Source organism: Phocoena phocoena, chromosome 6 (assembly GCF_963924675.1).
Source record: "Phocoena phocoena chromosome 6, mPhoPho1.1, whole genome shotgun sequence".
NCBI classification, from domain to species: domain Eukaryota; kingdom Metazoa; phylum Chordata; class Mammalia; order Artiodactyla; family Phocoenidae; genus Phocoena; species Phocoena phocoena.
In genome coordinates this window covers 13,425,766-13,451,870 of record NC_089224.1, presented here as the reverse complement: position 1 = coordinate 13,451,870, position 26,105 = coordinate 13,425,766, and the positions used below count along the sequence as shown (strand labels likewise).

The window sequence follows — 26,105 nt, the reverse complement described above, 5'->3', positions numbered from 1 at the left end:
CAAAGCCATTCCTCCTTTGGGCAGGTGAGGTTTAAACAAGGTCGCCACATGTGGCTGGATCAGGCACTGGCATGGTTAGTCTAATGACACCTTATAAAGGATCGGGTCCAAAGATGTTCTTATCTTCCATCACACCTTTTTTTTTTTTTCTCTCTTTTTTTTGGTCCTTTGCTCTGCCTCATTTTCCCACCTTAGAACAACAAGGTCACGCTCTTCCGCCAACTGCAGCAGATGACGTACAGCCTGATCGAGTGGCGGTCCCAGATCCTGTCTGGAACCCTCCCCAAGGACGAACTGGCAGAGCTCAAGATGAAGGTCACAGCCAAAATCGATCACGGGAACAGGTAAACCAGGGATGACTTTTCACTGAGAACTTGGAAAAAACCACACACCTTCATGCTAAGGACACAGCTCACCATGAGCTTGTGATCTTGGAGTTGCCAAAGAACAATGCTTAACTGTTCTCTTTCTGCCTTGGAAAATATTTAATTTTGTAGAAGAAAACTTGGCAGTGCCCTTCATGGGCCAGACCCTGTGCTGGATCTCTGGTCTCAAGGAGATGATGGATGATCAGGGAATATGGAGCTTGATTGGAAGCAACTCCACTGCCAGACAAACTCAGAGGGTCTGGGCATCAGAAGCTGACAATTTCGGGGACCTGGGACTATCTCTATCTTTATTCTTTTTTTTTTTTAGTTTTTATTTTATACTGGAGTATAGTTGCTTTACAATGTTGTGTTAGTTTCAGGTGTACAGCAAAGTGATTCAGTTATACATGTATCTGTTCTTTTTCAGATTCTTTTCCCATTTAGGTTATTAAAGAATATTGAGTAGAGTTCCCTGTGCTATACATCAGGTCCTTGTTGTTTATCTATTTTTATATGTAGTGGTGTGTATCTGTCATCCCAAACCATAATTTATCCCTCCCCCCCCCCCGCTATCTTTCTTCTAACAGGATCATCGTCAGACTCATTCTGTCTCTTTCTTTCTGTCTTCCCCTAAGTGGGAACATTGCTTACATTGTGTAAAAACCAGATTTGCCAGAATAGCCTGTCTCCGATAACCTCTAAAGAGTTAATCACGTCATTCATCTTCCGATTGGCTCGGTCAGATATGTAGGTCCCAGATGTTACTGCCCTTTGGAAGACAAAAAATTTAGTAGATTCATCAAAATTGATGGTGACCTGGGATGATTCGTCCTTCCTGACCAGCTCTTTTTAAACACTGGGTTCGTTTCTCAGTTTTTGTTGATGATTCATTTGACATTTAGTTTTGTTTTGTTTTTTTTCCTTGGCTGTGTTGGGTCTTCGTTGCTGCACGCGGGCTTTCGCTAGTTGCAGCGAGCAGGGGCTACTCTTCGTTGCGGCTTGCAGGCTTCTCCTTGTGGTGGCGTCTCTTGTTGCGGAGCACGGGCTCTAGGTGCGCGGGCTTCAGTAGTTGTGGCTCGCGGGCTCTAGAGCGCAGGCTCAGTAGTTGCGGTGCACGGGCTTAGTTGCTCCGCCCTTGTCTGTCCACAGGACTATAACCACAGGAGCTGCACTGCTAGTCATATAGTCCCGGGGGGATGCTTAAACAACAGCTAAGATGGGATAAAGCAGCTCCCTCCTGGCACACAGACTGCCTCTGTATTCTTGGGTCTTGGCACACTGTGGCATCAGCCTGGAGGCCTCTGGTCTCTGGCAAAGCATGGTAATGTCCTACAAACAGCAGACCATGCTGGCCTTTTCATTTCAGCCCTTGGAAGCAGCTCAAGAAATGAAGCTGCTCCGTCAGTCAGTGCATCTGTGATCCAGTCTCTGAGCAGCCAGCAGGGCCCATTGCTCATAGTCTGGGCGGCCTGTGGGTCTGGCCGCCATGGCAAGGGACCTGCCAGATTGAATCAGTTGATGGAGATGCTATAAAACAGGGAGGCAGGAAATTAGGCATTTTTGCTTTCTGCCCAAAGACTTGGCACGTGCCACCGTTATCCTTGAACTTTCTTGCCCTTTGGACATCCTCACTCCTAAACTGCTAGTGCCTGGAATGAACTGGGTGTTCTGATCACAGTATCCTGTTTCCACCACAGTTCCCAACTTCTTAGAACTAAGTACAATTTTTACTGCTTCTGTGTGCACATCGGGCATAAAAAGCCTTGCTGGGATGCTGCCATGCAGGGACCGTATGGGCCTTACTATTCCCGTGCGGCACCCAGAGCTCTGTCTTAACACAGCCAGGGGTTTTCTTGTGCCAGTAGGAGCTAACATTCATTGAGAGCCTATTATATGCTAGATATTGTACTGTGTGCTATATATGTACTGTGCTATATATGCGTTATCTCATTAAATTCACACAATAGCCCTGAAGGGTAGGGAATAATTTACAGACGAGGAAACCAGGCGTTTGCAAAATTAAGTAGATGACCAGAGTCATATTGCCAGCAAGTATTAAAACCAGGATGCAAATCTTGGTCCAGCTGACACCAGAGCCCATTCTCTGAGATAGATTTTGTGATACCAACAGCCAGGACTTAACTTCTTTGATTCCTTTTGTTGCTCTTGTTGTTTTTGGCTGCGCCGTATGTGTTGTGGGATCTCAGTTCTCCGACCAGGGATTGAACCCAGGCCACAGCAGTGGAAGCCCTGAATGCTAACCACTAGGCCACCAAGGAACTCCCTTGATCTCCTTTAAAATGGTCTTGACAAGGGCTTCCCTGGTGGCGCAGTGGTTAAGAATCCGCCTGCCAATGCAGGGGACACGGGTTCGAGCCCTGGTTCGGGAAGATCCCACATGCCGCGGAGCAACTAAGCCTGTGCGTCACAACTGCTGAGCCTGTGCTCTAGAGCCCGTGAGCCACAACTACTGAAACCCGTGCGCCTAGAGCTCATGCTCCGCAACAAGAGAAGCCACTGCAATGAGAAACCCCCGCACCGCAACGAAGAGTAGCCCCTGGTCGCCACAACTAGAGAAAGCCCGCACGCAGCAACGAAGACCCAACACAGCCAAAAATAATAAATAAATTAAATAAATAAATTTAAAAAACAAACAAACAAAAAACAGTCTTGAATTAAGCACTGTCACCCCAGGCCTGTGCTTTTAAGGAAATCAGGGTAAGCTCCCCAGTATCTGAGCATTCGTCTTTCATAGTTCCTATAGCAAACTACAGATGATTAGGGGAAAGAAGCATTGGTCAGACGATTTTGGTTAGAATTAGCGCCAGTTTTGCCTTTCCTGTTGAGGTTCTGCAGACCAAATTACTTTGCATATTATATGAGTTTGGGTAACATTTGCGTAAGTTTTTTAGCATTGTTGTTGTATGGAAAGGAAGCAAAAATTGAAAGAAGAAAAGCCAGTGAACTCTTCTTATCATGACTTGTCTGGCACCCAGCCTTTCAGCTGAATCCTCTGGGTTCTTCCGTGAAGACTCTTCAGGAAAGGGTCTGCTCCTGACGAGGAGAACCAACTGACCATTTCTTTCTTTCTAGAATGCTGGGGTTGGATCTGGTCGTGCGGGACGACAACGGGAACATCTTGGACCCAGATGAAACCAGCACCATCGCCCTCTTCAAGGCCCATGAAGTGGCCTCGAAGAGGATTGAGGAAAAGATTCAAGAAGAGAAGGTGAGCTTCCTCAAATGTGCAGACTTTGGCCACAGAGGTTCCATTTTTGCTTTTTTTTTTTTTTTGCGGTACGCGCGCCTCTCACTGTTGTGGCCTCTCCCGTTGCGGAGCACAGGCTCCGGACGCGCAGGCTCAGCGGCCATGGCTCACGGGCCCAGCGCTCCGCAGCATGTGGGATCTTCCCGGACTGGGGCACGAACCCGTGTCCCCTGCATCGGCAGGCGGACTCTCAACCACTGTGCCACCAGGGAAGCCCTTTGCTTTTGTTTTGAATGAAGGAAAAGGAGTTAAGACAACAGAGGTGGAAGCGTTGTTTAGAAAATCATTCATTTCCTCATTTTAGAAGCAGAATGTTACAAAAAGAACAAGGCAGTTTTGTATATTCTGACCTGGGAAGATTGCAAAGATAATGTATTAAGCAGAAAAGAGCAAGATGCAGAACCGTGTGTATAAAAGGCTATTATTTGTGTTTCAGAAAAGAATATACATACATCTGTGCTTTCCTATGTGCAGACTAACTCTGTAGTGATAGACAAGAAACTGACAATTAATGGATGCCTCTGAGGAGGAGCACTGGGTGGGAGGAAAGCCTCTTGACTCTGTAAACTTCTGTATTTAGTACATAGATCATGATTTCCAAAATAAGTAAAATAATATTTACAAATAAAGTGTTTGAAAGATTTTAAAAATAGTAATTGGACAATAAATAAAAATTCAAAAGGTATAGGAAAAGAGAAAAAGAAAAAAGTCACCTATATTATGACTGCCCAAACATACTGATGTTGAGGTATATATTCTTCCAGTCTTTCTGTTCTAATGAGTAGAGGTTTCTCTTTATTTCGTTTAGTTTGTAGGTTTTATTTCTTCACAGTTGTAATAATATTTCGTTGTGTTTCTGGATCTAATGGCTAATCATGCCTGAAGGTGGACCTGTCCAGTGGAATCTCTTATTTGCAATGAGAGTTGTTCCCCGAAAGAAGGATAATGAATCGTGATGTTTATGCTTTTGAGGTTTACCCAGAAATTGTCGTGAGAGATGAGAACTTCTTAAAGCTACTAAAACCCTGAGTTATCATAAACTTTAGATATTTGCTCTTTAGACAGCATTTATTGAATTACTTGGGTTCAAGGCGCTTCACAGGACTGCCTTGATCACCTAAATAATAATGGTTCTATTTTTCTCACTTGATCACTTCTCCACTTATACACACTTTCTTCTCAGTAAGTGCTTCTCTCCGGTGGTCATTATATTTGGCTCCCGTTTGCAGGCCAGAGTCTTTGCTAGCGTTTCCCACTTGCTGAAACCAAGATGCTTTTCTATCTTGTCCTCTGTGTTCAGTCAATCCTGCAGAATCTGGACTTGCGGGGCCAGTCCATCTTCAGTGCCGTGCATACCTACGGCCTCTATGTGAACTTCAAGAACTTTGTCTGCAACATTGGGGAAGATGCAGAGTTGTTCATGGCCCTCTACGACCCGGACCAGTCCACGTTCATCAGGTAGTAGAGACCCAGGTCATCTTCCGTCAACCTTGCAAAAATACCCAGTCTTCACCTATCTCCTCCCTGAGGATTTCTTTGCTGGGTTTGAGAGGAGAAGATGGAGGAGAAGGGGAGGATTTCTAGGCAGTAGAAAATAAAACCCTTTGGGTCGCTAAGCCATTCTGAATAGCTGCTGAGACAGTGCAGTAGTAACAGTTTGTGTACTCCCTGGGTCTTAGAAATCACAGAAAACTCATCCGAACATGGTGACAGGAACAGAGAATTCAAAGGAGTATAAGAGAGGGGGGTGAGGGAGGGATGACTCGGCAGAGCACGGAGAATTTTAGAGCAGTGAAACTATCCTCTATGATACTGTCATGGTGAGTGTGTGTCATTACACATTTTTCCAAACCCATAGAATGTCCAACACTAAGAGTGACCCCTGATGTAAACTGTAGACTCGGGGTAATAATGACCTCTCAGTGTAGGTTCAATGATTATAACAATGACTGTACCATTCTGCTGGGGGTTGTTGATAAAGGGTGGGGGCTGGGCATGGAGGGGGGCCTAGGGGAAATCTGTACCTGCGGCTCAACTTTGCTGTGAACCCAAAACTGCTGTAAATTAAAGCCTTCAGGGGATGATTATAGGCTTTGTTCAACCCTACGGTCATGCTGCCGCTGAGCAGCTAAGAAAACAGGTTTATTCTTGAGAAGATGGTTAAAAGTAATTACTGACAAATTATTTATTATTTTTTTAAATACATTTTTAAATTAATTAATTTTTGGCTGCGTTGGGTCTTCGTTGCTGCGCACGGGTTTTCTCTAGTTGCGGTGAGCGGGAGCTACTCTTCGTTGCAGTGTGCGGGCTTCTCATTGTGGTGGCTTCTCTTGTTGCGGAGCACGGGCTCTAGGCACATGGGCTTCAGTAGTTGTGGCTCGCGGGCTCAGTAGTTGTGGCTCACGGGCTGTAGAGTGGAGGCTCAGTAGCTGTGGCGCACGGGCTTAGTTGCTCCGTGGCATGTGGGATCTTCCCGGACCAGGGCTCGAATCTGTGTCCCCTGCATTGGCAGGTGGATTCTTAACCACTGCGCCACCAGGAAAGCCCCAAAATTGTTTGTATCTAAAATAGAAAGCTTATTGCAGTGTGGTGGATTCCAGGGGATGGACTTGGAATGGTTCTTATAATATTATGTTCCTGATTCAGCAAAACTGAAACTTTCATACAAAGAATTTGAGATGGAACATAGACCCCAGATAGAATCTGGTAGAATCTATTGTGTCTGTGCCCGTTTGAGCAGTGCTTGTCATGGGGCCGTACTGGGTGTACCTCAGAGAGCCAGGCTACAGCCAGGAGACCAGAGGCCGGTCATTGGTGTGGTCTCAGACCTGCCTGGTGAACTTTACTGGGCTCTTCTGGGCCACCTTTCGACCCTATTAAGTCTATACTGAGAGCAGCTTCCTCCCCGTTTAGGTGCTCATTGAGATTTTTTTTTTTCCCCCTTCATCAGTGAAAACTACCTAATTCGTTGGGGCAGCAATGGAATGCCCAAGGAGATCGAGAAGCTTAATAACCTTCAAGCGGTCTTTACTGTAAGTCCTACCTATGTTTAACCCTTTCCTTTGTTTGTGATCTTCACAGGTATATGGAAAATTTAAAAACGGACACATGAAAATAACAATCAGCATGATCCCTCTAGCATGACTGACCCACTCATTTATTCACCAAATATTTATTGAGCACCTGTCAGAGGCCAGGCACTTGAGATACATCAGTGAACACATCCGATAATGTCCTGGTTCTCAAGTAGCTTTTTGTCCTAATGGGGAAGTCAGTAATAAACAGTAATCAGATAGATGAGGATTTGTATAGAATGTTAGAGGTCGTGAGTGCCTTGGGGGGATTGGGAGTTTCTGGGCTGGGGGAGGGTTGCTGTCTTAAACAGCTGGGTGAGGGCAGACCTTTCAGCAAGAACTTCCAGTTGATGAGGGGGTGAGCTGTGCAGATAAAGGGGGGAACCTTCCAGAGCCATGTTACAGTCGGGGCAAAGACTGGACTAGACTTTTCTGTTGGATTATATGTTAATGGACTTTTCGCTCTCTGTCTCCACTTCCCCGAGTCAGGAGGTGCTGCTGTAAATGGATCAAGAGCCAGGAGATGTACTGGGCTAGAGCCTTGGGCCTGGTGACTCTCCTTTTCGTGGGCTAGGAACTTCCTTGGGATTCTCTCCCCTTTTTTGGACATCAGTGCTTGAAATGCCCTGGAGCTGCTGCCACCTGCTCTGAGCAGCCTTGGTGGGCAGGTTTTCCAGCTCCCATTAAGCCTAAAAGAGATACTGGCTTCCTTTTCTCCCTTTTTCCCTTAAGCCACACCAATATTTTGTCTGCTTTTTCTCTTACCACTCTTACAGTCAGGAAAACAGAGTCTAAGGTAAAGCACCAAAGGAAGTGATAGGAAGGCGCATTGGTCCCTGCTTCCTTCCTTCCATCCTTCCTTCCTTCCTTCCTTCCTGCTTTCCTTCTGTCCTTCCTGCCTTCCTTCCTTCATTCCTGCCTTCCTTCTTTCATTCCTTCCTTCCTGCCTTCCTTCCTTCCTGCCTTCCTGCCTGCCTTCCTTCCTTCCTTCCTTCTTTCCTTCCTGCCTGCCTTCCTGCCTTCCTTCCTGCCTGCCTGCCTTCCTGCCTTCCTTCCTTCCTTCCTTCCTGCCTGCCTGCCTGCCTTCCTTCCTTCCTTCCTGCCTTCCTTCCTTCCTGCCTGCCTGCCTTCCTTCCTTTCTGCCTCCCTCCCTCCCTTCCTGCCTTCCTTCCTTCCTTCCTGCCTTCCTGCCTTCCTTCCTGCCTTCCTTCCTTTCTGCCTTCCTGCCTGCCTGCCTGCCTTCCTTCCTTCCTGCCTGCCTTCCTTCTTGCCTTCCTTCCTTCCTTCCTTCCTGCCTTCCTTCCTTTCTGCCTTCTTGCCTTCCTTCCTTCCTGCCTGCCTTCATTTCTGCTTATTATTGTTCATTCCATCTGTTAACCTCCTACCCCTATGAGGAAAGTGGTGTATTACTATCCCTGTACTGACCCATCCACATCTTCATCACCTAGTAAACACCGACAAAAAAGAGCTTAGAACTCTTCCCAAAACCTTTCCCCAACACGCAGAGTATTTCCTCAATTCTGAGATATGTGAGGGTTTTTTTCCCTGAAATTAAAAGGCGTTTATCAGTCAATGCGTACATTATTTAAAAAAACAACAACAACAACACATTAAAAAGGTGTTGTTGAATCATTGGTCCATCTTCTAATCAATACCATTTCAGAATAGTTGCAATTCACCCCCTCCTCTCCTCCCCCCACCAGTTAGGCTCCTCCTATATGCAAATTTCATGTCCAACTTTTTCAATGAAATAAAATGTGACCGATTCTTTGGTCATTGAATATTCTACAGAAACTTCATTTATACATGATTGTATATTATTAAATAATATCAGTGTGCCCCAGTTTATGTAACCAGTCACTTAAAATCTTTATGTTTCTATTAATAGAAACTTCACAAAACCTAGAGTAGAAATTCAAGGTGAATATCGTCATCGGTATATATTCCTATCTTGGAGACCTGAGTTAATTTGATTATAGTGGATAGATATGGATCGATTGTTTAAAAAGTAATTCTTGATTCAGTAAAGAGGCCTTGGATAGCCGTTTCATGAAAAGAATTTGAGATGCAGTTAAATCATTTCTGGTATTAAAGCAAATGAGATATGTGAGCTCTTTTGTGGGTTTACTCACCCATCCTTAGGAATACAAACAAGCATAGAGCATGAGCCCCAAAAAGACAGATATTTCATCGCCACGTTTCTCATTAGTCAACACACACCCAGAAGCTCTCCATGGATATCTCTCATGAAACAGATGAATAATTGCAGAAAGCAATGCATGTAAATTTCTGTGTCATAGTTGCCTCACAGGATTATTTGGAAGGTGAAATGAAATATCACCAGCATGTGTAGATACCCAGTAAATGTCAATGTCTTGTAAGTTTTAATTTAGTTTGACACTGAAATGTCTGGTGCTCAGATATGCCCTGGCCAGGATATAAAGTAACAATGACAAGGGATCCCATTTTTACATACCCTGCGTAAACTGGAGACTTGAGATTGAATACAATCTGATTTATAAATTTGAAGTAGGAGCTGGGGAATTTTTAAAAATTCTTTTTTTGAATACAGTCATTTTTCTCTGATGCTATGATAGTTCTTGGGTGGATGGGGGAAGAGAGGAGTCCTTCTGATATTTCAGCATTAGGAAGTACGCTCTGAACGGTGTTTTATTGTTGAGTGAAAAGAAAAGAGAAATGAATGTGACAGGGTGATGTAGGGTGACATCCTTTTCTGTTCTCTCTGCCCCTGTAGGACCTCAGTAGCACAGACCTCATCCGGCCCCGCATCAGCCTCGTATGCCAGATTGTCCGGGTTGGCCACATGGAGCTGAAGGAGGGCAAAAAGCACACATGTGGACTCCGAAGACCCTTTGGAGTGGCAGGTACAGAAAGAACCCGAGATGGATGTAAGATGGTATGGCCACTGGGAAAACAGTATGGTGGGGCCTCAAAAAATTAGATTAAGATCCAGCAATCTCACTTCTGTATCCCCAAAGGAATTAAAAGCAGGGTCTCAAAGAGATATTGTCACAGTCACGTTTACCACAGCGTTGTTCACAATAGCCAAAGCAGCCCAGCTGTCTGTTGACGGATGAATGGATAGGCAAAATGGTCTTTCCATATGGGGGAATGTCATTCAGCCTTAAGCAGCCCGTGTCCCCTGCACTGGCAGGCGGATTCTCAACCACTGCGTCGCCAGGGAAGTCCAATGTGAATGTTTTTAATGCCACTTTGAGCTGTACGTTTAAAAATGGTCAAAATGGCAAATTTCATGTTATGTATATTTTTCCACAATAAAAAAAAAATTAAAAGAAATACAGAGAAGAGGGAGGAAGGAGAGAGGAGACTCAGAGACAGTGCAAGATGAATTTGGTTGTTAGTATCAGGCACACCGCGTTTACTGCCTGAAACTGCCACGTAGCTTTTTGTGGGTTCTGTGTCCTCACCTAGATGCCCCTCCTTTGTTTCTCCCTCACCGCCCAGCACTGTGTCTTGTACACAGCAGGGCCCTCTCAGTAAAGCCTCCGTGTGACTGTTGTAATTTTCCCTGACTGCGGCTGCGTATTGATTTTAATTGAATAAAATTCTCCTGGGAAAGTGGTTTGTGTGTCTAGGAAATTGGCTCTTCCAAGGTAACATTGCTTTCAAAGAGCGTCCTTGGCTTAAATCAAACTCCATAACCTTCCAGGAGGCCCTCCATTTTCCTCTGTAGTTTGTTAAATGGAGGAAATATATTTTTGGTATTGCACTGACACTTTGGTCCTAAGTAGTTTTGAAAGCCATCAATTCTGCCCCTGGAACGAGGGCCCAGAAACTGCACGTTTTCAGAGTTGACCTGTGGGTTACGTGGCTGGTGAGGCAGCCTTTGTACCCCAGGAGGCTGTGTGCCTCATGCATCCCTTGAACGGCCTTGCACTGCACCTGCTCTCAAGGTTGGCCAGGCTCTGTCTAGAGGGGACAGCACTACTTCCTGATAGTGAATTGAAATAAAAGCCCAGAAAAGGCAAGGAACCCTGGCCCAGGACTGCTTAGCCATCTATTCGGCAGTCTGTTCTTTCATAAAAGATTTCAGGAACATTCGAGGTCGTTGTCTTTCAAACTGGGCCATAGAGATTCAAACGTCAAGCTCAAGGCTTTTATTTGCCCTTCCATTTCAGGGTGTATGTGTGTTCATTCAGGGCGTGGAGATTCATTTACTTTGAGCCTTGATGCCAAGCACCAGAAGTTAGGAGTAACTAGATGATGTCATTCACAAATGAACTGCCTATTTGGGGGTTCAAATACAAATTCTCCAGTGTGCGCACGCACGGGCGCATGCAGTTTTCAGGGGGTCTATTAAGGGCTGATAGCAAGTTGATGTCATGCCCTGCTTTCTACAGCTTCCTTTCACTAACTATTCATTCCCAAGCCTTATGCACTATATGTTCGGATTGATTTGAGAAATCATTTCCTCTCTTGTCTTTAGTTTTTCTAATGATTATTGTCTCATATCTCAATATTTCTTTTAATCGCCAAACGGATTACCTGTGGTGTGGATCGTTAGTGTGTGTTTTGGGGCTAGATTGTAATTTATTAACCAAGGAATGGCTTCTTGCCATGGCCCTTGCCTAACCTCAGCAGCTGTAGAGTGAATGGCCCACTTATTAGTGCTCTAGGCAGCAGGCATAGTTAGGTTAAATGGTTTGGCCCTGTAATCACTGGGTTCATACCCTGGCTTTACCACTTAAACTTCTGACCTAGGGAAAATTACCTACCTTTCCTGTAGTTAGTTTCCTCATCTCTTAAAGTAGGGCTAATATTAATATTTGTATAAATAAGATAATCCATGCAGTAGGGTTACAACAGCGCTTCCTTAATAGCGCCTACCGGGCATCAAAGACCAAATCACTATATGGTCTTCTAGTCTGTGCTGTTAGTGCCCTGGTGCCCTTCATTTATGTGGAAACCAGGTGAGAAAATGTCAAATCTGAGGGACGGTGGACCACTGCAAGTCTTGAGTTCCTCTCCCAGGTCTTTTATTGTATTGACACTCCTGCCAAGAAAAAAAAAAAAAGAGTGTTCTCTGGGTCTTGGGTCTTGGAACGCAGGCTTACTAAAAAGGGTCAGTGTCACGTGACTCAAGAATTCACCAACTTGGTCTAGTAGAATGTTTTAAAGGAGGTCGTCTGCAGGGTTGATCCAAGAATACCCAAGCCGCTGCCTGAGCCCCTGATGAATTGATCTCCTGCTAGGCTGGGGACACTGGGAGTCATCATTGGCAAAGAAAGAAAAGAAACGTCCCTGCTCGCTCTCGCTCTCTTTCTTCCTCCAGGGTTCTATGTTTGCTGATACTGTAATCTTCCATAGTTCCTCGCTGAGGCCTGAAGCAATTAGTTTCTTTAATTAAGCTTTGTCTTTTTCCTAGTGATGGATATTACCGATATCATACATGGGAAGGTGGATGATGAAGAAAAGCAACATTTTATTCCGTTTCAGCAGTAAGTACTGTGGCATTATCCCAGGTGACTTGAGACCTGGATTAGGCCTTTGGATGGTGTGTTAGAACCAGGTGCTAGGAACCTTTTGCCTAGTTAGAAAAGGAAAGCTCTTAAGCGGGAAGATTGTCAGAGCGGAGCTGACAGAAGACTTTATTCAAAGTCCTTCATGTGGCGCTCCATTAAGAGGGTAACTGAACTTTCCTGATTCTACAGAAATGACCAAAGGAACATAAGGGGCAAACCTACCAGATCATGGTGCCATTTAAATGCCAGAAATGCCAAAGTTTGTACTTTGTCCTGTGGAACAGGTATCACAGAGGACGAGGAATCGAGTAGAATAGCACAGGGTTTCTCAGACTGTAACCTGCGTATGAATTACCTGGGATCTTGTTAGAATGGAAAACACGATCTGGTGGGTCTGGAGTCTGCATCTGACAAGCTTCTAGGTGATGCTGCTACTGCAGGTCTGAGGATCACACTTTGAGTAACAAAGGTTTAGGAGATGCGAGAGTGAAGGGTAGACTAATCCTTGTTTTCCTGCAAGCGGAGGGAAGCCAGCCTGGGAATGCATGGAAGCTTTCCCCGCAGAGCTGCACTCAGCTCCCCATTCTGAGTCTCAGGAGCTGGAGCCCCAGGTGGGCCACTGGGGGACGTTGGAGAGCTACTCTCTATCCCCGTAACGCTGAAGGAGCGTACGTGTGAACATCGTGACTGGCTCATACTCCAGCAAGCATGCGCCACTGACCTCGCACAGGTGGCTGGGACGTTGCTGGATCTGACTCCTAACAGGGCAGTCGTGTCAGTGAGAAGAATTGATTGTCTCGGCCAGTATGCGGCCACCACAACAGATCAATATGACAAACCGAGAATTCCAGAAACCAGCCCAAGGATATTTGAGTTAACATGTGATTTTATTAGTAATAAGTAATATGGTTATATATATATTTTAATTATTTTAAAATAATTTAAAATCAGTGGAGAAAGATAAACTCTGCAAAAGGTAATGTTTGAGAAAATTAGCTAACCATTTAAGAAACATAAGTTAGATCCTCATCTCCCACCTCATACCACTGTAAATTCCAGATGATAACATATATAAGTGTAAGAGCCAAAAATCTTAAAGTACTATAGGAAAACAAAAGTTTTATACGGTGTGATGTGTGGGAGGCCTTTCTGATTCAGACACCAAAGATTCACCTAAAGAAGAAAAATTGATAGGTTTCGCCACACAGAAATTTTAGACAACTTATACATAGAAAAAATTTAATAAACTCTTTGCAATGTCTATGAAAAAGAATAAATATTTCTAAATTGTAAGGAATTAATACAAGTTCATAAGGAAGTAAGAAGGAAACATACACATGCAAAGAAATGGCCTATAAATTCATTGAGAATCAATGAAAGGCAAATGAAACAATGAGGTTTAGTTTTGGGGTTGACGAAGTTTTAAAAATATGATATTCAGCGTTCAGTGGGTATAAATACTACTTATAAGAATATAAATTGTTATAATGCATTAAAAATCTTAAAATTTAGAAATTTCAAAGAATATACTCCATAATTAACAGTGATTATTTCTGTTGGTGTAACTCTAGGTGATTTAGCCCCTCTTTTGGTTTAACTGCTTACTATTCTTTCTACAATAAATAGGTATTATATGTAATTTTATTTAAAGTCTAAAAATCCTTATCTTTCATTTTAAAGTCCAGCACTTTTGGATAAGTTTCTAAATATAATAGTATAAATAGTTTGTGCTAAGTAGTACTTCCCTTCTCATCCAGAAGCTGCTATTAATTATTTTTAAAATATGTACTTATCTAGTATCCTACCACCTATACACTGACCCTCCAAGAATATGGTGAGGTAAATATTTTATGTAGCTTAGTGCTAGTGTGAATTATGACACAACTTTCAAATTCATGAATGCTGCTCCCAGTGTAAATACGTATATTTAAGTATATTAAATAAGTGTGATATATTAAATTAATACATGTAATATATTAAAATATATAATTTTATATTAATGCATTAAATCAAATGATTTCATATATTAAACCAACTATATTACAATATCTTATGTAAATATAATAAATATTAAATAAAATATATAGCATAAATGTGAACCTATAAATACATAAAATATAAATATACTTGTGATAAATATAAATAATTTTCATATCCATGAATGTTGTTTCTATTATATATACATATATTATAATTATGTCCTATGTATAATATATGTATATTTTATATGTATATGTGTACTAGGAGCAGCATTCATGGATGTGGGAGTTATATGAAATATTATATAATAATATATATAATATTATATATGTTTCAATATATATGAATTATCGGGGCAGCATTCATGAGTATGAAATTTATTCTACTCCATACAAATAATATTATAAATGTATATAAAATAGGAGCCACATTATGGATGTGAGTTACCTCAAATGTGTTTCTCTGTATTTGTCTCACTTTCTGAGGTGGGTTTCTTCTTTGGTTATGTGCCTCCCCGCTTACTTTCTGAACCAGCTCTTACCTAAGCAGCCCTGCTGAAACTGAGCTTTCAGACTGTCTCCACCGCATAATAATACAAGCTTTGAGTCTCCAAGGAGCCCAGCCCTAATTTGATTACCACTCACTGTGTGGCCAACAGCCACTGCAGCTTTCACGATGCACATCACAGCCTCTGGCGTAGAACTCCTAAGATTTATGGCAAATGCTTTCATAACTCACCTCGAAAGCTTTGTAGTGATTATTATATTGGGAGAGTTTTATGCGTGTATCCTGCTAGTCTAAGAGGGAGTCATTTGAAAACAACTCAGACTGTCGCAATCCCACTTTTCAGGAACATATTGCAGAATGCTTCCCCCCTATTGTCAGGGTACAGGTCTGAACCCTGCAGAGAAAGCTGGCCTGTGTGTCGTGGGCAAGAGAAGGAAACCACAGCAGAGAAGACTGGCCACCGTTGTCCCGCGCCCGGCTGATATGTAGTTATTGATAGCGCTTGTGCTTCCCATAGAATGGGGGCTGTGTTTGGCTCTTTGATCCCCCTGTATGAGCCTCAGCCAGATGTGATCTTTAAAGTGGCTCTTGTTTGCTGGTGGCTGTGCCATTGCAACCCTAAGCATAGTTCTTCATCGTGTGGGGTTCCACGAACACCATCCCGAAGCCGCTGCGTACATACCGCTCTTGTACATTGAGTCTTGTCACTAGATGTGGGCCTTCCAGGCATGTGATCCTGGCCCATTTCCTTACAGATGAGGAAACTGAGGCCCAGAGGGGAGACTCTAGCAGAGCTCACTTGGCAAGTAGAGCCAGGACCCGGAGGCTGGGTCTTCCTGCCCCTTCCTCCGTCCATCTACCATTCCATTCCCGCAGCCTCTCCCACCTTATAAAGTGCATCAAGCATCGCCCCTGGTTTTAGTTGTTAACATTTGACCATCAGTTTTGTTTGTTCTTGGGGTTTATTTATCCCCTCACTCCCCCAAGTCATTTCAAGATGAATTCGGTGTCTAAGATAGGCCCCCGGTGGGAAAATAAAGATGGAAAGTATCCTGTAGTTAGGTTCCTCTACTGTTTATATTTCCAACTGACGCGCATCGGACCCACCACTATCTGAGGCTGTGCTGCAGAGACTTAACTCTTTTTTCCTTACCAGTCATTTCTGACTTTCCCAGAATTGCCATGGAAACCTATATCCGGCAGAGGCAGCTAATCATGTCGCCCCTGATAACATCCCATGTGATTGGGGAGAACGAGCCACTCACTTCAGTCTTGAATAAAGTGATAGCAGCCAAAGAAGTGAATCACAAAGGACAAGGTACACAGCCCTATGTACTGAGCTGGGAGGGGACTCTGGCACGGGTGGAGGGGTGGCACTCAGAGCTGAGTCCTTGGACTCTGGCCCTTTCACTATCTTTCTCTGATATAAAACAGACCCTGCTGGGGACTGCCCACCTCAGTTTCCGTCTAAAGGCAGTTAAGACTTAAGAGAGTTGGATCACAGCTGTATTTTGTAAATTCTACAGAACAGATTCTCATCCCATGAGTCTTTCCTCACTTTTGTCTGACCTGTAATCCCCGTGTTGTTTCCACAGGTCAAGGCACAAAGGAAAAGTTTTTTTTTTTTATTTTTTAAAATTAATTTTTATTGGAAATTAAAAACTAAAAAAATTAGTTTTTATAGTTGCTTCACAACGTTGTGTTAGTTTCTGCTGTATAGCAAAGTGAATCAGTTATACGTATACATAGATCCCTTTTTTGGATTTCCTTCCCATTTAAGTCACCGCAGAGCATTGAGTACAGTCCCTTGTGCTATACAGTAGGTTCTCATTAGTTAAGAAAAAGAGTTTTGAGGATAATTATGTTCCACTCTCTGAATATGTTTCTCCCGATATGTTTCCTAAAATTGAGAGGAAGGAGACCAAAGTGATGCAAATGAATATGTATTAATATAAACTAATGGGCTACCTAGCACAACATTTTTAGTTGTTTTTAGTACCTCCATATATCATTTTGTTGACATAGTTTTAACTCAGAGGAGTTCTGCTTATTGAAACTGCATTTTTAACTCAAATAATAAGGGAAAATAGTTTAAAATCTGAAATTCAAATGGTGATGATTTGGGGATAATTTTGAAGATTGAGTCAAGTTTTTTTTTTTTTTTTTACCACCCTGTAATCGTCTTCTGAAGTGGAAGCAATTAGGAAACATTTTCAGGATATTTAATTTGCCATGTGTTCACAGTTATCCTGAGTAGTAAATACGTGTGAGAAATCATAGAATCCGAAAATAAATAACTAAATGTATTTCTGTTGTTTTGGAACTCCTAACCTAAGGATATAATTTGTTAAAGTGGAAAACCCTTACACTAAGTAGATTGCTGTGTATGTACAATTTTTTTGAACAAAACTGAAAAAAGAATACCATTCCTTCTCCTCCTTCTTAGCAATACACTTTTCAAATGTTTTCATGCTCTTCATAAATATTTTTTGTGGCTGCATAATATTCCATTGCTTGGATATATATATATATATATATATATATATATTTTTTTTTTTTTTTTTTTTGAGCATGGAATTCCTAGGTAAGCACTTAAATGCTTTCTCTTTTGTTGCCATTATAAATTTAAATAACTCTGCTGTGACTATCTTTATATATGAATCTTTTTCCATATTTAGGACTGCCTCCCCGAGAAAATTCCCGGAAGTAGGATTTCTGGGCCAGGAATGAGCTTAAACCTGGAGATGTACATATTTCCAGAATACTTCCCATAGGTTTCTTCCTGTGGGCACTAATTACCATATGCCCACTTTGCAAACTGATGTTTAAAAATCTTGACCTGTTTGAAAGGTGAAAAGTAGACCACCGTAGCATTTTAAAAAACTACGTGACAGTGAACTGTCTGGCCTTCATATGTATTGATATTTAGGAGTTTTCTAAAGTTTTCCTTCCTTTCTAAAGTTTTTGTGAACTCTTTGTGTAATGAAGATAACAATTTGTCTTACTTAGGACACATACTTTTCGATTTCTGGTTTGCCAAATATTTATAAACCTTTTGTACTTCTTTGTGAATTGTATATTCATGTTCTGTTTATTTGTGAGGATCTGAATGTTCTTCTTAGTATGAATTCCTAATTTCTTATAATATTTCACCATGCCTTTTATAGGCATATGTAGTATATGGTTTTTGAAGTATACCTTTTACTTTTTATGCATATCACAATTTCAGTTTGTATAGATAATTCTTTTGCTTTTGTGATTTCTTCATTTGTTTCTCTACTTAGAAAAATGGTTCGTACTCAGAGATTTGATAGTGATACACTTATTTTTTCCTTTAATTTCCTGTCTTTTTATCTGTTCACTTTTCTGTTATATTAGGAATTTATTTTAGTGAAAATGTGTCGTGAGAGGTTAGATTGATTCTAAGTAGCTAGAAAATTATCCCAGCACGTTTATAGAATTGTTCCATTTTTCATGATTTGTTATGTCTCTCTTGCTGTATGTTTAATTGCTGTATAAAATAGTACTTGATTTCATTGTTTCCATTGATTTATATATCTTTTCTACTACTAATATCACTCATTACTATAACTTTACAGTATTTTGATATCTGAGAGAGGCTATCTTTATTTTTTTTCCCCAGAGTAAACATCAAATTCTCAAAGAAATCTTACTGTGATTTTTTTTTTTTTTTTTGCGGTATGCGGGCCTCTCACTGTTATGGCCTCTCCCGTTGCGGAGCACAGGCTCCAGATGCGCAGGCTCAGCGGCCATGGCTCATGGGCCCAGCTGCTCCACGGCACGTGGGATCCTCCCAGACCGGGGCACGAACCTGTGTCCCCTGCATCGGCAGGCAGACCCTCAATCACTGCGCCACCAGGGAAGCCCCCTTACTGTGATTTTGTTGGGAGTATCATTAAAATTCTAAGTTAACTAGGGGAGAATTTACATCTTTATAATAATGTGTTTTTGTATCAATACCACACATATTTTTCTCAGCGTTTGTGTGTGTTTATTATATGGATCATAACAAAGAGCTAAAAGTTTATCTTTTCTTTCTTTAAAGGACTTTGGGTGTCCTTGAAGCTCCTGCCGGGGGACCTCACACAGGTTCAGAAAAACTTTTCACACTTGGTGGATAGATCCACAGCAATCGCCCGGAAAATGGGCTTTCCTGAAATAATCCTTCCAGGTAAACACTTTGCTTGATTCACCTGTTCTGCGTCCTCTAGGACTTTGTTCCATGCAGCCATCACTTCTAATGGGACTCTTGAGGCAACATGGATCCATAAGATTTCATTATTTGCATTCAGTGATATTGAGACGGTGGGAGATAGAGACGGGGTTGCAGTACCTTAGAAAACTACCCAGTGTGCAAGCCCAAGAGAACGCTTTTAAATGTACTCAGAAATTTCTCTTTGCTCTCTCTTTACGTTCTGCACAAGCCCCTCTGAAATACTTCCTCGACCATCCATTAAGTAGCGCTAAATAGCACAGCTTCTCTGTCCCGAGAATAATTTGCTTCATCTGCTCGTACCTCTTCTCGTGATGGCATCACCAGCACCATGAGCTCCTTGCCAGGAAATTCCAGCGATGTGCCCACTCAGCTCAGACTCAGCTGGACCTTCTGCTCCAGTGGCTTAAGCTCCAACTATGTTCTCGGCTCTCCCCGTACTTGTGGTGACAAGAATGTAAACATTCTGCAGTTTCCTACTTTAGTTTCATCTTTTTTGGCCACCGCGTGTTGGTAATCTGCATAGGTGTTCTTGTGAATTCACTGATTTAACCCATTTACTTTCTTTTTTTTTTTTAAATAAGTTTATTTAATTTAATTTTGTCTGTGTTGGGTCTCCGTTGCTGCGCGAGGGCTTTCTCTAGTTGCTGCCGGCGGGGGCTGCTCTTTGTTGCGGTGCGCGGGCTTCTCATTGCGGTGGCTATTCTTGCTGCAGAGCATGGGCTCTAGAGCGCAGGCTCAGTAGTTGTGGCGCACAGGCTTAGTTGCTCCGCAGCATGTGGGCTCTTTCAGGACCAGGGATCGAACCCGTGTCCCTTGCATTAGCAGGTGGATTCCTAACCACTGTGCCACCGGGGAAGCCCCCATTTACTTTCTTGATTGTTATAGTGGTCAAAGGAAATCATCCCCTCGAGGAACCTTATATATGTGTATTATATAAAATATATGTGTTATAACTATTAAAATATAAGTATGTTGTATATTTGATAGATAGGAAGAAAGAATATATGAATAAACAATCTTTGGCATGTTAGAAAAATTCTCAAAAACCAAGCTGTTTATTGCATAAAAATTCAGGTTCTTTTAAACTAATACAAGATCTTGTTTCTCCTTTGGGAAATTAAGGAGCAGTAATAATTTGATGCCTCACACATTTCTGTACATGGTGGGTATTAAAAGTATATTTGTGGAATGAATGAAAGGGTTCTAAAATTGAGATTATCATTTTCTTCTTTTCTCATGAAAAGTAGTTTTTCATCTGCCTACTTCATCCCTTCCAGGGCCATTTCACCCTAATACATATTCATCAACATTCTAGGAAAATGTTTTGTCTTCTTGTTGTTTATAAAAATAAGTATTGATACTCTTCCTATAACTGAAGGCAGTTTTATTGCTACAGCAAGATCGAAATCTGAAAAACGAAAATAGAGAAGTTTATCTTTTGGACAAAGTGCATTTATCTTGGAAATCTGGCTTGGAAAGATTCTTTCTATTCAGTAGTATTGGTTCATAAACTTCCAGGGCTATAACAGACTTTAAAAATCATCTCGGATGATGGTTCCCAAGTATGCTAGTCTTTGGGTCAGCCAATCAGGATCACCTGGGAAATATGAAGATACCGATTCCCAGATTTTTCCAGAGACTCTGATGCAGTTTGTATGACCGGGGCTCTGCGGGGGATTCCGGTAATCGGCCAGGTTTGAGGAATAGAAGATCTGGGCTCACATCCCTCAGCTGGGCTCCCTCTCATCATCATTGAAACAGGCTGCAGATTCATCTTAAACTTCACCCTCTCCTGCACTTTCTCCTGTAGCTAAATTCTTGGAAGAGATTATGTACTCTCTGTTTCCTCACCTGCCAGTCTCCCTCTATCCTGTCTGGAATGGCTGTCACTAGTCACCAAAGATTACAGTGGCACCAAGTCCACTGGATATTTTTAGCGTAATGGTCACCTCGGGCCAGTATGTGACCAGGTTGACCACTCCCTCCGTGAAATGTTCCCCCTCGCCGTCTGTGATCCCACACACTCCTCTTTTTCTCCATCCCCCTGAGGCCTCTCCCAGGAATCCTTTGCCACCTGAGCATCTTCGACCTCACCTTTAAATGTTGGAGTTCCTCGGTCTATGCCCTGTCTTAGTTTGCTTGAGCTACCATAACAAAATACTTCGGGCCGTGTGGCTTAAATGACGGAAGTTTGTTTTCTCACAGTTCTGGACGCCAGAAGTCCAAGATCAATGTATCTGTAGGGTTGTTTCTTCTGAATCCTCTCTCCTTGATTTGCAGGTGGCCCCCTTCTCACTGTGTCCTCACACCGTCACCCCCCAGTCTGCGTGTCTGTGTCCCAATCTTTTCTTATAAGGACACGAGTCATATTGGATTAGGACCCGCCATATGACCTCATTTGACCTTATTCACCTCTTTAACATATGAATTTGGGGGGAGGGGCGCAATTCAATCTGTAACAGGACCCTTTCCTTCTCCCCTCTGTTCCCTCCCTTGGTGGATCTCATCCACTCATTTTGCTTCTGTGTGTTAGTTGCCTCCAAATCCAAATCTGTAGGCCCAAGACCCTTCCTTTGAACTCCACAACCATCCATCCAACTGCTTCCTGCCTCAGGACTTGAGTGGGTCCTCTTCCCATTGGATCACTCTTCTCCTTGTTTATTTCTTACTCAAAATCCGCATTTGGAACTTGTCATCCTGGGCATCTAGACCTGACTCTTCTGTTGTGTTTTATCTAAGAGAACAGCCCCTCATCCATCCAGCTGCACAAACACGAAGCCTGAAGATCACCCTTGACACTCCTTTCCTTTACATCTCACACAAAATTAATGGAGGAGACCTGCCAGTTTTCCCTTTCAAAGGCTTCTCAATGTCACCCCCTTCTCTCCATCCTGTTACCGCTACCCAACTTCTAGCTACTGTCATCAATTCCCTGGACAAGTGCCAGCACTTCCTAACTGTTTCTCCTGTTTCTGCTCTTTCTGCCTCATTCTCCACACTATAGCATGAATGATCTTTTATAAATGCCTATCTGATTTCGTCCCACTCCCTCCTTGCTGAAAACATGACTTCTGTCTATATTTAGGATGAAGGTATAAATTCTTCACTTGGCCTGCAGGCCTCAGGGAGACTTGTCTTATGCCTGTCTCTCACCTCATCTCACCACAGCTTTCCCCTCACTTGAAGACTTCCATCATATATCTACTACCTCCGGGCCTTTGCACATGCTATTCTCTCTCCCTCTTCCTCCCATGCCTCCAATATCAGCTCAAAGGAGAGATTCCCACACCTTCCAAACAAGGTTGGGACTTAGTGTGATGCTTTCACCGAGCCTGGCCTTTCCCTTCTTTTGTAATGATGCATTTCATCAGGTGATTGTCTGAGAATGCTTCTCTTGCCCACCAGACTTACAGCTGCATGAGAGCAAGGCTGGTGCATGGCTTACCGTCGTTTCCCAAACACCTAGCACAGTGCTTGGTACAGAGTAGATGCTCAGTCCATTTTTTAAGTGAGTAAATCAATATTATTTCATTTTATTGTGCCATAATTTATTCAGCTGTTTCTGTGGTTGGAAATTGAGGGTGATTCCAAGTTTTCACATTCACAAACAATATCACAGTGAATATCCCTGTGGATAAATCATTGCTCCTGTTTTCTTATTGCAATATAGTTAATGTACAATCTTAGGTAAGTTTCATGTGTACAACAGGGATTCACAGTTTTTACAGGTTATATTCCATTTATAGTTAGTATAAAATATTGGCTATAGTCCCTGTTCTCTACAATATATCCTTGTAGCTTATTTTACACATAGTTGTTTGTACCTCTTCCTCTCCTACCCCTATCTTGCCCCTCCCCTCTTCCCTCTGCCCACCGGTAACCACTAGCTTTTCTCTATATCTGTGAGGCTGTGTCTTTTTTGTTATATTCACTAGTCTGTTTTAATTTTTAGATTCCACATACAAGTGATATACAGTATTTGTCTCTCTCTGTCTGGCTTATTTCACCAATACCCTCCAAGTCCATCCATGTCGGTGCAAATGGCAAAATTTTATTCTTTTTTTCTGACTGAGTAGTATTCCATTTTGTGTGTGTGTGTGTGTGTGTGTGTGTGTGTGTGTGTGTGTGTACACACCACATCTTCTTTATCCATTCATCTGCTGATAGACACTAAACTGTATTCCAAAGACACTGTGGTATATATAGAGAGGTAGAATGAGGTAAGCTACAGGGAACAATACACATAGAAACTTCTGCTGTATGAATAGTTTATTACCAAGTCAGAACATTTTATATTTTACTTATAATTTGCATCTTATTACATCCTGAGATTTAAAAATGACTCCACACAGCACCACTCACAGGCTGGGTTGTCGTGTTGCAGGAGATGTTCGGAATGATATTTACGTCACCCTGATCCATGGGGAGTTTGACAAAGGGAAAAAGAAGACACCGAAGAACGTGGAGGTGACCATGTCTGTGTATGATGAGGAGGGCAGGCTCTTGGAGGTACGTGGTGTCCCCAGCAGTCCCGCTGCCGTCACACGCTCCTTTCTAACAACAGGACTTGGCACGTGATGTTAATTGTTCTCCACTGTAGAGCACATTTGGTGTTTCACAAGGAAAGAATAGGAAACCTGTTGTGATTAGCAATCACCAATTGTAGTAATAAATTCATGTAGACTCTTGTTTTCATGATTTCTCCTGTGCTGAGAAAGACCTTAAACCACCAGGGATTTCAGGTGTACACTTCCGATGCAGAGATTCTGTATCATTTTCAAGTTCTTTAGCCACTTTCAAGACTGATAAGGTCCTCCGGGGCTGGCATGGTGTGACATTCCTGCCCAGGTCATATGGAGGGCACACGCCCTCCCCCTGGGTGAGCTAAACCAGCGGAGATGTGCCTGTTAGAGCTGTTACACCAGAATGGCTCTTGGTTCGAGGTCAACTACCACGCTCTTTAGTTTTGGGAATCGGGAAACTGCAGCCCAGAAAGGATAAGCTATTTTCTCAGGGAAGCACAGGACTTAGTGGTGGCACTGGGAACGGGCACAGGTGTCCTGCCTTCCGGTCCACTGTTCCTCCAACAGAAGTGACTCTTCATTCTGACATCAAGGAGAAGGAGAGGCAGGGGGAGGCTTTCATTGTCCCAGCTGACATCTGGCTCCTCTTGTATGAGCCATACTTACCTGCTTCGGAATGCACTCCATTCACTGAGTCCCTCACGGCGGGGGCACAGCCGAGTACACAACCCCTGCACTTCCCCATGGATATGATCATCTCCCAAGGAATCAGTTGACTAAGTTGTCTTCTGCATAGAGGGGTAAGCAGGATGCGGTGGGCCACGGTACGGGAGTGATTTCTTTGTGCTGTTGAGAGAGTCCTTTTGCCCCAGGAGTTCAAGTACACATCTTCACGGCTCTGCTAACTAGCTTGGAAGTGCCCCCATGGAGGCCTGATGCTACTGAACTAAGTGGTTCATTTCTAGGAAGAGACACAACCCTAAGTTCTAGTGAACATGCCACACCTACACCAGGTCCTTAAAGCAGAGTATAGACAGGACCTCACACAGCAGTGTGTCTGCACCCATGCTGGAGCTCCTGGTCACCCTCTCGAGGCCTCTGTTCCCTGAGAGAGGAAAGAAGAAAGAAAGAAAGGACAGTGTATGGCTGGGATGGAAGAGAGAAGAAAAGTTCCAGCAAAGAGGAATGTTAAGCTTGTGCTGGGTGCCTTAGCTACTACACATTGAGACACTTGGACCCTCAAAGTGCTAGAAACTGGTTCTTTTTTTTTAATTATTTTTTTTTTATTGAAGTGTAGTTGATTTACAACGTTGTGTTAGTTTCAGGCGTACAACAAAGTGGTTCCGTTATCCATCCATCCATCTATCTATCTATATTATTTTTCAGATTCTTCTCCCATATATGTCATTAAAAGATATTGAGTAGAGTTCCCTGTGCTATACAGTAGGTCCTTGTTGTGCATCTATTTTATATATAGTAGTGTGTATATGTCAATGCCAACTTCCTAATTATCCCTCCCCGCTACCTTTCTCCTTTGGTAACCATAAGTTTGTTTTCTATGTCTGTGAGTCTTTCTGTTTTGTAAATAGAAATGTTTTGTACATTTGTATCATTTTCTTTAAGGTTCCACATACAAGTGATATCATATGATATTTGTCTTTCTCTGTCTGACTTACCTCACTTAGTATGGTAATCTCTAGGTCCATCCATGTTGCTACAGATGGCATTATTTCATTCTTTTTTTATAGCTGAGTAGTGTCCCATTGTGTATATATATATATATATATACACCATATTTTCTTGGAAACTCATTCTCACTCTACTGTTCACCCCCAGATGTAATCAGCTTATGTATGCCAGTGTAAGGCATGTACTGGCCATGTGGAATACCCTTAGTGTTCTAGATATTACTACCCCCTCCTAATTTTTTCTTTCCATCTGAAGAAAGCAATTCATCCTGGTGCTGGATACGAAGGCATTTCCGAGTACAAATCAGTGGTCTATTACCAAGTCAAGCAGCCCTGTTGGTATGAGACTGTCAAGGTGAGAATGTATCATCAGTAACCCCTATCATATATGAAACCTCATTTAGATTCCTTTCTTCTTTTTACCCACAAATCTTTCGTAGAGCTCATTTCTCTTTCGTAAACTTCAGAAACCTTAAGTAACATTCTCGTTCGTAAACGTGTTGAAATTGGAAGGGAGAAACTTGATGTTGTAATGATGTAAGAGGCTGCCAAGATGGTCCAGAACCAACTGGAAATTTTCACACTGTGCAAGCAGTTTCCTAACATTTCTTTCCTTCTTGGCCTGTAACCAAGTTAGCTGGGCTTCTTTTCAATTTAAATATGTCTCTTACAAATTCCAAAGTGCTCCTGAGATCAGTCCGCTCGCGTGAGCCTCACAGTAGCTCTGCGACAAACGGTCCGAGTTGCAGCAGCCCATTTTCTGATGACATAACTGACACTCAGAAAAGTGAAGTGACCAAGTTCCTCTAGCTGCTCGTGTCGGAGCCTAAACTGGATTCCACTTCTTCTGAGCCCCAGACTCCATCAACTCTTTCCTTTTTTGTTGTTCTGGTTTTTTACTGAAGTATAGTTGATTTACAGTGTTGTGTTAATTTCTGCTGTATAGCAAAGCGATT

At 42.6% G+C, this 26,105-nt stretch overlaps 1 protein-coding gene across 1 annotated transcript in view; it reads left to right on the top strand.

Moving 5' to 3' along the window:
- DOCK5 (dedicator of cytokinesis 5) overlaps positions 1–26,105 on the top strand; it is a 154,398-nt gene that overhangs the window by 44,025 nt on the left and 84,268 nt on the right. The window contains exons 6-15 of the mRNA XM_065879847.1: positions 196–344; positions 3,462–3,597; positions 4,937–5,094; positions 6,587–6,668; positions 9,466–9,595; positions 12,118–12,190; positions 15,877–16,019; positions 18,768–18,893; positions 23,323–23,447; positions 25,406–25,504. Of these exons, the coding sequence (XP_065735919.1) occupies positions 196–344; positions 3,462–3,597; positions 4,937–5,094; positions 6,587–6,668; positions 9,466–9,595; positions 12,118–12,190; positions 15,877–16,019; positions 18,768–18,893; positions 23,323–23,447; positions 25,406–25,504 (1,221 nt within the window). The remainder of the gene's footprint in view (positions 1–195; positions 345–3,461; positions 3,598–4,936; positions 5,095–6,586; positions 6,669–9,465; positions 9,596–12,117; positions 12,191–15,876; positions 16,020–18,767; positions 18,894–23,322; positions 23,448–25,405; positions 25,505–26,105) is intronic.